Here is a 12,067-nt window from a genome sequence, read left to right on the forward strand (position 1 = left end):
GCATTTAGCAGTAGCATTCAGTACTAGAGAAATTCCAACTCCCAGTCTCAAAGTTTCATAGAAGAAGAGGATCACTTCTTTAGAACTATTTGCATATTTCCTGGACATTATAAAAAAACCCTATTTTTGCAATACAGTAAGCCTCTATTAAAAAGCAATTAGGATTATCTTCTAGTGCATAAATACACACAGAAAATAAAGCTAAGTAAGACCATCATGACTAGGCTTGAATTCAGAAACTCAGTTTTTATGCAAAACTTAATATGGAGAGTTACTTAAGATGGGGGGAAGTCTGCATTTCCATGCCCTATTTATTATCCATTTTACCTTTGACCATCTTCCCATACTAGGAAAAGGTTATACCAGATCTAGGCCTGTAGCAGTTTTGTTTTTCTAATTCTGTCCCTTTGGAGGCTCTTGAACACTCCAAAATGGCATTACTTCCCACCTTGGGTCCTAAACTGGCCTTTTTTGGATCTTCCCCCGCATCCTTTTACCATTCCCCCTCCAGAGAGTTACTTCCTAGTGTGTTTAGTGGCACTTTTATGGGTTGCGATCTGTTCACAACAGAATTCTAGTCCAGTAAGTGCCATCAGCACCTAGATCTACAATAGACTTTCTTTAAGCAATGTGATTCATAGATATTAAGGTCAGAAGGGACCATTATAATCATCTAGTCCGACCTCCTGCACAACGCAGGCCACAGAATCTCACCCACCCACTCCTGCGAAAAACCTCTCACCTATGTCTGAGCTACTGAAGTCCTCAAATCATGGTTTAAAGACTTCAAGGAGCAGAGAATCCTCCAGCAAGTGACCCGTGCCCCATGCTACAGAGGAAGGCGAAAAACCTCCATGGCCTCTTCCAATCTGCCCTGGAGGAAAATTCCTTCCCGACCCCAAATATGGCAATCACCTAAACCCTGAGCATATGGGCAAGATTCACCAGCCAGATACTACAGAAAATTATTTTCTGGGTAACTCAGATCCCACCCCATCTAACATCCCATCACAGGCCATTAGGCCTATATACCATGAATATTTAAAGATCAATTAATTACCAAAACCATGTTATCCCATCATACCATCTCCTCCATAAACGTATCGAGTTTAATCTTAAAGCCAGATAGATCTTTCGCCCCCACTGTTTCCCTTGGAAGGCTATTCCAAAAGTTCACTCCTCTGATGGTTAGAAACCTTCATCTAATTTCAAGTCTAAACTTCCCAATGAACAGTGTATATCCATTTGTTCTTGTGTCCACATTGGTACTGAGCTTAAATAATTCCTCTCCCTCTCCAGTATTTATCCTTCTGATATATTTATAGAGAGCAATCATATCTCCCCTCAAGCTTCTTTTAGTTAGGCTAAACAAGCCAAGCTCCTTGAGTCTCCTTTCATAAGACAAGTTTTCCATTCCTTGGATCATCCTAGTAGCCCTTCTCTGTACCTGTTCCAGTTTGAATTCATCCTTCTTAAACATGGGACACCAGAACTGCACACAGTATTCCAGATGAGGTCTCACCAGTGCCTTGTATAACGGTACTAAAACCTCCTTATCTCTACTGGAAATACCTCGCCCGATGCATCCCAAGACCGCATTAGCTTTTTTCACAGCCACATCACATTGGCAGCTCATAGTCATCCTATGATCAACCAATACTCCAAGGTCCTCCTCCGTTACTTCTAATTGATGCTTATAACTAAAATTCTTGTTATTAATCCCTAAATGCATAACCTTACACTTCTCACTATTAAATTTCATCCTATTACTATTACTCAGTTTACAAGGTCATCCAGATCCTCCTGTCTGATATCCCGGTCCTTCTCTAAATTCGCAATACCTCCCAGCTTTGTATCATCCGCAAACTTTATTAGCACACTCCCACTTTTTGTGCCACGGTCAGTAATAAAAAGATTAAATAAGATTGGTCCCAAAACTGATCCTTGAGGAACTCCACTGGTAGCCTCCCTCCAGCTTGACAGTTCACCTTTCAGTAGGACCCGCTGTAGTCTCGCCTTTAACCAATTCCTTATCTACCTTTCAATTTTCATATTGATCCCCATCTTTTCCATTTTAATAATTCCCTGTGTGGCACGGTATCAAATGCCTTACTGAAATCTAGGTAAATTAGATCCACTGTGTTTCCTTTGTCTAAAAAATCTGTTACTTTCTCAAAGAAGATGATCAGGTTGGTTTCGCACAATCTACCTTTTGTAAAACCATGTTGTATTTTGTCCCATTTACCATTGACCTCAATGTCCTTAACTACTTTCTCCTTCAAAATTTTTTCCAAGACCTTGCATACTACAGATGACAAACTAACCGGCCTGTAGTTACCCGGATCACTTTTTTTTCCTTTCTTAAAAATAGGAACTATGTTAACAATTCTCCGATCATACAGTACAACCCCTGAATTTACAGATTCATTAAAAATTCTTGCTAATGGGCTTACAATTTCATGTGCCAATTCCTTTAATATTCTTGGATGAAGATTATCTGGGCCCCCCGATTTAGTCCCATTAAGCTGTTTGAATTTCGCACATCTCCACTGCAGCTCTGACGGGCAACTGGGAAAAACCAGCAGTGACTCCTTTGCATCTTCAGTAATTGGACATAAGGCAAAGAATGGTCCTTCCTGCCAGCAAACCATCTATTAGACCAGTGCTACTCAGACTGATGCTCACAAGCCACAAGTGGCTCTTTAATGTGCCTCTTGCGGCTCTTTGCAACACATGATATTAAAACACTGATTATTAAGTAATTTAAGATATTAACCAATCAGGATGCTTTTACTATGTTATTAACCAATTAATTTATCAACTTGCACTAAGTTATTAACTTATTTGCTGTGAGATTCTCTCTCTCTCTCGTGTGTGTGTGTGTGTGTGTGTGTGTGTGTGTGTGTGTGTGTGTGTGTGCGCGCGTGCGTGCGTACGTACGTACACACACATCAACACAGGATAATTTAAAAACTCTCATGGACAGATCTGGGTCTTGTGATGCATTGTTAGGACGACAGCAACAGGTCAAATGCAACCCAACATTTGGCTCCTTTAATAATCTTAAGGCCAAAAACAAGTTTCCATGAAGTTTAAAAACTAATACACCAGTGCAAAGAGTTTGTAAATTAAGACACATTTCTTTTGCATTGCTCCCAACTTAAAAATTGCAGCACTGTGGTAACCTGAAAGTGACAAGAAATTAATAAGGACTGTAGTAAAACTCTCTAGTCTATTTTCATTGTCCAAACTGAGAAGCAGAAACTGAACAAACTAGTTAAACAGCGAAAAGAAACTTAGATTAAGAATTCCTTCAGTTTTAATATCCTAAAGGTTTAGTGAACATAAATAAATTTAACATGAAGGATCACTGGTGAAAATATATTGGCTGATAAATCTTCCCATAGTGAACAACGTACCTTGCATTTAAGAGTGAGACTATCTGGTAATTACAGTAGAGGACTGAGTCAGGATACTTGGGTTCGATTTTTGGTTTTGCTAAAGACTACTGACCTTGGGTAAGCCATGAACTGTCTACCTCAGGTTACCCATCTGTAAAATGAGGGTAACTGCTACCTCACATTGTTGGCAGAGTAGCTTCCATAAAAGTGCAAAAATTGCATTTCTACATGATTAGGTGTAGCACTTTTAGGACTAAAAATCACCATGCAATCTATATGGTAGTTCTCTATTGCACATACTGCACTTGTCGTCCACATGTGGATTAGGGAGATTTGCCATTGTAAAAGAATTAAGCATAATTCAATTACCATCTTCAGAAGTCATCTGCAGAACAGAGACATATTTCTGCACTGCTGTTGTGTTAAGGTTACTCCTAAAATAGAGAAGGATAATTTTTCCTGTTCACTTGCCTTGTTCGCCGTATAAAATACTGACATTTATTTTCAACTATCAAACACTTGCCTTAAATTCCCATTTAACCTAGGTTACTGGTTTTAAATAATTTTTCTCTGTTTAACACAATAAGATACCAAGATTTAATTCTGAAAAGCTAACGAATTTAGTGTGAACAAGCATCACTTGTGACAGGTGAAACTTAATACTGCACTGTTTGTCTGAAAATTGTTTAGAGTTATATGAACAGTTGCTTAACCTTTTAAAAAAATCTAAACTGTTCCCAGAACCTATTTGGTCTAAGTAGCTAACAGGCTGGAAGGATCAGACAGGCAAAGAGCCTCAGAGTTGGTGTAGATAGCTCTGGCCTGCTGAATGTTAAAGAATACGAGAGACTTGAAGGCAGAACCACGAGAACACCTACACCCTGAGGAAAAACCCAGAACACTCTGTGGAACGAATCTATAGAGGCTCAAAATAAACTGCTTATCTCTGTGCCAACCCAATTATTTATGGTGACACCTGTAATGTGCTAGGTGCTTTCCAGACATTCAATAAGGGATGATCCCTGTTCCAAAGAGCTCACAATCAAAGGACAGAAAACCCCCAAACAAGATAACTAAGCTTCACTGCAGGCAGTATAACAGAAGTGCGTCTTTAAAAGCCACAAGTCTGGAGAGGGTAAGTACCACAGGAAAGTCATACAACGCAGAGTCATGTGGAAAGAAGCACAGGATTGTGACAAGTGACAGTGAGAGGACAAGGGAGGAAACCAATAGTTTCAAGCCATAGGCATCTCAGTAGTGAAATAAACTAATGTATAGTGTGAAAAATTAGGTCAAATCAGCCCAATTGTAGTTACAGCTGGTTTTGATTAGGAATGGTAATTGACAGCAATTGTATTTGTGTGCCAGTAAAATAATTCTGTTTAGAGAAGCTTTAATTTTCTGAATTACCTACACACGTGTTGCCTTTTTGCCCTCCTTGAAGAGATATGTATGTCTCAAACTTGTGAACTGGGTTCTTGTCCCACATGCCTTTGTAGTCATTCTGCCTCCTGCATTATTAAAAAGACATTTTACTTACTTCAGCAACTCTAGGGTTTTGTGATCCAGGACTAGTCTGGGGTTTCCAGTCAGGTCTAGTTCCTGTAGTTTTGGAGGCAGGTTTTCAGGTAATGTGATTTCACTCAGTTCATTGCAGCTCAGATCCACACACTGCAGAAAGAGGTGGAAAAAAGAAAAGAGAACTTGGAGAGGGACCTGTAACTTTCTGCCTAAATTAAAAGTATACATGCCTTACACATGACAACCCAAAATCTGCATCATCCATTTACATAAAACTCCGTCTTATTAAATGCAGTCAGAAAATTCTTCTGTAATCTTCAAAGACATCAGAGGACACCTGAAAATTTGTTTGAGCCCCTCCCATTTCTTATTAGTCTTAATGTCTGTATCAGCATAGGTGGATTGATTTAAATTAGCAACCAGGAAACCATAATTTAAATACTTTTTAAGTTTGTTTTGCATTTGTACTTTTTATTTATTTTCATAAAGAAAAGTTTATTCTCACTGGTTTGTAACCATTAAAATTTGTTGATTTTCAAAGTATACCCTTTCCACTAAATTTGGTTCGTTTTGCTGATCAGGAAGATACACTATATCCATACACATATACTTCAGCATTTACATAGCATAACATACAGGTTTCTTAATTTTTGCATGGGTTAGAAAATGATGAACGATGCATTTCATTTTAACTAAATTACTGTTTTATTTACTTGTGAATTGTGTTGAGCTCTACTTGAATAGAAACTGGAATTAAATTAAGTTGGTGTGGGAGAGCGTATGAGCCAGAAATGAGGGGTTCAGGGTGCAGGAGGGGGCTCCATGCTGGGGCAGGGGGTTGGGGTGTGGGCTCTCGCTGGTGATGATGAAGTGTCTGCGGTGCAGGAGGGGGCTCAGGGCTCGGGCAGGGGATTGGGGTTCAGGAGGGGGTTTGAGCGGGAAGAGGGCTCAGGACAGGGGCACGGACTCTGGGTGGCGCTTACCTCAGGCGGCTCCTGGAAGCAGCAACATCTCCCTCTGGCTCCTAGGTGGAGCCAAGGCCAGGCGGCTCCATGCACTGTCCTCACCCCAAGCGCCAGCTCCAAAGCTCCCTCTGGTCAGCCAATGGGAGCTGCAGAGGCAGTGCCTGCAGGCAGGAGCAGCTTGCGGAGCAACCTGGCCACGCCTCTGCCTAGGAGCTGGAGAGAGCTGCTGGCAGTTTCCTAGGAGCCGCGCAGAGCCAGGCAGGCCCCCTACCTGTCCTGCTGTGGGCAGCCAACCAGACTTTTAAACAGCCCAGTCGGCGGTGCTACTGAAGCCACCCGCCAGGGTCCCTTTTCCACCAGGCACTCCGGTTGAAAACTGGATGCCTGGCAATCCTAGATAAAGGAAACAATAGATGCAATAGATCTGAACTTCAGTGGGGCATAAAAAAAATCTTATTTGGGAGTCAATTCAAACTGTCTTGGATATGAGCACTGACAAGGTTTGAAAACTGGCTGAAAGATATTAAAATAAAGTTTTATAAATGGCAAAGTATTGTGCTGGGAGGAGGGGAATCAATATTAGCAATCAGTATTAAACCTAGTTTTAATTAACATTGTTAAATATCTTGAAGACAAATATTAAATTTGTAGCTGGTGCTATATTGGGAAGGTGCGGGGGGGGGGGGGCGGTGTGCACCAATAAGATGAGGGGGGGACAAAAATAAAGCAGGCAAAAATCAAGCAAATTTGCTCAGGAAAAATAAAAGTCAATACATTTCTGAAAAATAACGCCCAATGGGAGGGGAATGTTTGGAAGCTAGGAAGTAGACAGCAAATTATATAGGCCAGTATAATATTTGGCAAAACCCCTGTATGCAGTTTGAGCAGAATACCCAGAAACTTATCAACACGGATCCAGGAGGAACAGCATGGTCTTTGTGAGAAAGCACTAATATTTGTACCCTGTTCTAGGAACCTCCATTTAGCGGTGTGTCAAAACAGAGCAAAAAGAATAGTGAGTGGTCTGAAGGGGTTGACTTGAGAAATGATTAAAAAACTAAATGCACATCTTTTAGCTAAAAGATGACTAAGCAGCAACATACAACTTCCATTAATTCACGTGATTAACTTTAAAAAATTAATTGCGATTAATCGCAGTTTTAATCGCACTGTTAAACAGCCAAATCCTAATTAAAATTTATTACATATTTTTGGATGTTTTTCTACATTTTCAAATATATTCCCTTCAATTACAACACAGAATACGAAGTGTACAGTTCTCACTTAATATTATTTTTATTACAAATATTTGCACTGTAAAAACAAGATATAGTATTTTTCAATTAATCTCATACAAATACTGTAGTGCAATCTCTATTGTGAAAGTGCAACTAGCAAAAGTAGATTTTGTGTTACATAACTGCACTCAAAAACAAAACAGTGCAAAACTTGAGAACCTATGAGTCCACTCAGTTCTACTTCTTGTTCAGCCAATCATTAAGACAAACAAGTTTGTTTACATTTATGGGAGATAATGCTGCTCGCTTAATTACAATGTCACCTGAAACCGAGAACAGGCATTTGCATGGCACTGTCGTAGCTGGTATCGCAAGATATTTACGTGCCAGATGCGCTTAAGATTCATATGTCCCTTCATGTTTCAGCCACCATTCCAGAGGACATGCTTCCATGCTGATGATACTCGTTAAAAAAATGTGTTAATTAAATTTGTGACTGGGGGAGAATTATATGTCTCCTGTTCTGTTTTACCCACATTCTGCCATATATTTCATGTTATAGCAGTCTCGGATGACGACCCAGCACGTTGTTCGTTTTAAGAACACCTTCACCGCAGATCTGAGAAAATGCAAACAAGGTAATGTGAGATTTCTAAGGATAGATACAGCCCTCGACCCAGAAGTTTAAGAATCTGAAGTGCCTTCTAAAATTTGAGAGGGACGAGGTGTGGAGCATGCTTTCAGAAGTCTTAAAAAAGCAACACTCTGATTCGGAAACTACAGAACCCGAACCACTAAAAAAGAAAATCAACCTTCTGCTGGTCCATCTGACTTAGCTGATGAAAATGAACATGCATTGGTCTGCACTGTTTTGAATTGTTATCAAACAGAACTCATCATTAGAATGGATGCATGTCCCCTGGAATGGTGGTTGAAGCATGAGGGGACATATGAATCTTTAGCGCATCTGGCACCGAAGTATCTTGCAACACCAGCCAGAATAGTGCAATGTGAACACTTGTTTGCACTTTCAGGTGACGTTGTAAACAAGAAGCGGGCAGCATTATCTCCTGCAAATGTAAACAAACTTGTTTGTTTTTTACAGTGCAAATATTTGTAATCAAAAATAAATATAAAGTGAGCACCGTACATTTGTTTTCTGTGTTGTAATTGAAATGTATATATTTGAAAATGTAGAAAACATCAAAAAATATTTAAATAAATGGTATTCTATTATTAACAGCACGATTAATCGCGATTAATTTTTTTAATTGCTTGACAGCCCTAATCCCTACTTATTACCCCTCTGGCTTTTCAAGGCCATGTCAACACACTGCCCTTTTATTCAAAGCTCCTTTCAAGATTTAATGGAAAACCAAAACAAAACTATGAAGTCACAGATCTGTCTGAAGGCTATGACATAGCTTTGATTTAGCTGGTTGTAGTGCTCTCTGAAACTCCTAGCACCTATAAACACAGCAATGCCTTGTTGCAGCAACTCTAGTCCTTTGGCACCAGTAGGCATAACTTTGTTGCCATGCTAGGATGATTTTAAAAATTCTCTGCAGCCTTATCCCAAAGGATAACAGGGTGTGTCTTCAGTCAAATCTAGCTCTCACTCTACTCCATACACAAACAGGAAAAAACAAGTTTCTAATTTCAATCACATCACAGATTTGGATTGCCTGATGTGTCATTTTAATGCAAGTAGTACCAACCCAGCCTGTACAGCACCAAGATTACTCAAATGTATATAGATTTCCACGCAGTCAGACTCCTCCCTCCCCTCCAAATGTAGTTTGGGCAAGGAGGGGAGGCAAAAGAAGGATGAATCTTAAATATTTGTGTTCCAAAGTTTGTGAGATGAGTGTTCAGAGAACAAGTCATCCACGAACCTGGTAGTTCTGACAGATTGCTCCTGCTCCAGCCTGTGCCTCCAGCCACGGCCGGTCACCCAGCAGTCCTGACAGCGCTATTACTAAGGGTATGTCTACACTACGAAATTAGGTTGAATTTATAGAAGTCGGTTTTTTAGAAATCGGTTTTGTATATTCAAGTGTGTGTCCCCACACAGAAAATGCTCTAAGTGCATTAAGTGCATTAACTCGGCGGAGCGCTTCCACAGTACCGAGGCTAGAGTCGACTTCCGGAGCGTTGCACTGTGGGTAGCTATCCCACAGTTCCCGCAGTCTCCGCTGCCCATTGGAATTCTGGGTTGAGATCCCAATGCCTGATGGGGCTAAAACATTGTCGTGGGTGGTTCTGGGTACATATCATCAGGCCCCCGTTCCCTCCCTCCCTCCGTGAAAGTGAGGGCAGACAATCGTTTCGTGCCTTTTTTCCTGAGTTACCTGTGCAGACGCCATACCATGGCAAGCATGGAGCCCGCTCAGCTCACTGTCACCATATGTCTCCTGGGTGCTGGCAGACACGGTACTGCATTGCTACACAGCAGCAGCAACCCATTGCCTTGTGGCAGCAGACTGTGCAATAGGACTGGTAGCCGTCATCGTCATGTCTGAGGTGCTCCTGGTCGCCTGTGTGAGGTTGATCAGGAGCGCCTGGGCAGACATGGGCGCAGGGACTAAATTTGGAGTAACTTGATCAGGTCATTCTCTTTAGTCCTGCAGTCAGTCCTATTGAACCATCTTATGGTGAGCAGGCAGGTGATACGGATTGCTAGCAGTCCTATTGCATCCTCTTCTGCGGGGCAGGCAAGAGATAAGGATGGATAGCAGTCCTATTGTACCATCTTCTGCCGAGCAGCCATGAGATGTGGATGCCATGCAGTCCTTCTGCACCGTCTGCTGCCAGCCAAAGATGTAAAAGACAGATGGAGTGCATCAAAACAAGAAATAGACCAGATTTGTTTTGTACTCATTTGCAAACCCCCCCCCGCAACCCCGTCTAGGGGACTCATTCCTCGAGGTCACACTGCAGTCACTCACAGAGAAGGTGCAGCGAGGTAAATCTAGCCATGTATCAATCAGAGGCCAGACTAACCTCCTTGTTCCAATTAGAACAATAACTTAGGTGCACCATTTCTTATTGGAACCCTCCGTGAAGTCCTGCCTGAAATACTCCTTGATGTAAAGCCACCCCCTTTGTTGATTTTTAGCTCCCTGTAAGCCAACCCTGTAAGCCGTGTCGTCAGTCACCCCTCCCTGCATCAAAGCAACGGCAAACAATCGTGCATCTGAGTTGAGAGTGCTGCCCAGAGCAGTCACAATGGAGCACTCTGGGATAGCTCCTGGAGGCCAATACCATCGAATTGTGTCCACAGTACCCCAAATTCGACCCGGCAAGGCCGATTTAAGCGCTAATCCACTTGTCAGGGGTGGAGTAAGGAAATCAATTTTAAGAGCCCTTTAAGTCGAAATAAAGGGCTTCATCGTGTGGACGGGTGCAGGTTTACATTGATTTAACACTGCTAAATTCGATCTAAAGTCTTTGTGTAGACCAGGGCTAAGAGTCACGTCTTGTCTGCAGCTCATGGGCACATTACAGTATCCCTAATTGTGGCTGAAGGTGACTGTGTTAGTGTGGGAGAGCTATAACAACACAGAGAACACCTATCAAAAGTTAAGATTCTCTTCTTCAAAAAAGTACTACTTGTAACAGATCTTCACTAATACTCTGGAATATCTCTATAAAGACCAAAAGAGATAGACAAGGAGAAAACTTCACAATCGTCAAGTGTTCCAACAGCAACCATATAATAAAGAGATTCAACCAAAACAGTTATTTCTGGAGAGAGACCCTGTAATTACAGCAGAAGAGTTAGATACTTCTCAACCTAGAATATATATACTGTGAAACCAGCAGGGTAAACCTGGACCCAGTCAAAAGGATGAGTTGGTACAGCAGAAATTTGCTTAAGTATGCAACAACATATATCCCAGTTGGTTTGACCCAGAAAGCAGAGCCATGTTGCTAGGAAATTACTCCTTTTTTATAACAATTGTTTTTCAACCTTACAAAATTCAAGGTGGATAGGAAAAAAAATTCTGCTGGGATATGTTATGCTTTAGAAAATTTATAACACATGGAAATTCCCATTAGTTACATACAGGCAACACAGACCCTAGAGTTGGGGATCACCATGACTGGTCTTGCTGGAGACATCATTCTGCACCCATTCTCTAGCTATATGTAGGACTCCTATTCCCATAATTTAAAGGAGAAAAAATTAGCAAAAGTTGAAAAAACTCATTTTGTTTGGGTGGTGTTATGAAGTGCACTGTACTCAGTCTCTGGTAATCAAGATACATACTTTCCTGTGTCCTCAAGGTGACAAACTCTTAGCAATTCTCCACCCTTTGAGGGCTAGAGATAATGATCTTGATCAGCTAAGTGACACCCTGCTGAGGGCTGGTCTGCACACAAAACTTGCACTGTCAGAGTAAGAGCTTAAGGCTAGATCATCTAGTCTTACAACGTGTATATCACAGGCCACCAACACCACCCAGCTCCTGTGCACTACACTCAACAACCAGTTCAACTAAAGGTGTCATTCAAATTGATTTAATTCAATCAATGCAAACTTGTGTGTCGACTTTCTAAAATGATTTGCTTAAAAAAATTGATAAACTAGGTTTAAATCAATTTACGATTGTCCACATAGGCCTTTAAATCAAATGAAATCAAATTGTGCGTTAGGGACCTACCTGTCTTTTGCCATTCTTGTGCAAATTCACCTAATTGTGGCCAATTTATAAGCCTCTGAAAAATAGTTCACACATACTCAGTAGAGAATTTTCATTTCAGCTTCTAAAATCTCCAGAGATTCCATCCTCACTAAGCATGCCCCATCCCCTCAAAGCTCCTGTTGCTGACCAGACAGCACATGCACCATCCCTATAAAGCAACTGAGAATGCTCCCTCCAGCCCAAGGCTACAAGGCCAAAGCCAGACTTTCCCTATAATGGCTACTTGGGGCCAG

General features: G+C 41.2%; 1 protein-coding gene across 1 annotated transcript in view; it reads right to left on the bottom strand.

Annotated features, from left to right (window-relative positions):
• Window positions 1–12,067, bottom strand: part of PHLPP1 (PH domain and leucine rich repeat protein phosphatase 1) — a 224,731-nt gene that overhangs the window by 13,939 nt on the left and 198,725 nt on the right. Inside the window, exon 13 of the mRNA XM_077810741.1 lies at window positions 4,942–5,072. Within this exon, the coding sequence (XP_077666867.1) occupies window positions 4,942–5,072 (131 nt within the window). The remainder of the gene's footprint in view (window positions 1–4,941; window positions 5,073–12,067) is intronic.

The sequence above is a fragment of the Eretmochelys imbricata genome, chromosome 2, assembly GCF_965152235.1.
Source record: "Eretmochelys imbricata isolate rEreImb1 chromosome 2, rEreImb1.hap1, whole genome shotgun sequence".
NCBI classification, from domain to species: domain Eukaryota; kingdom Metazoa; phylum Chordata; order Testudines; family Cheloniidae; genus Eretmochelys; species Eretmochelys imbricata.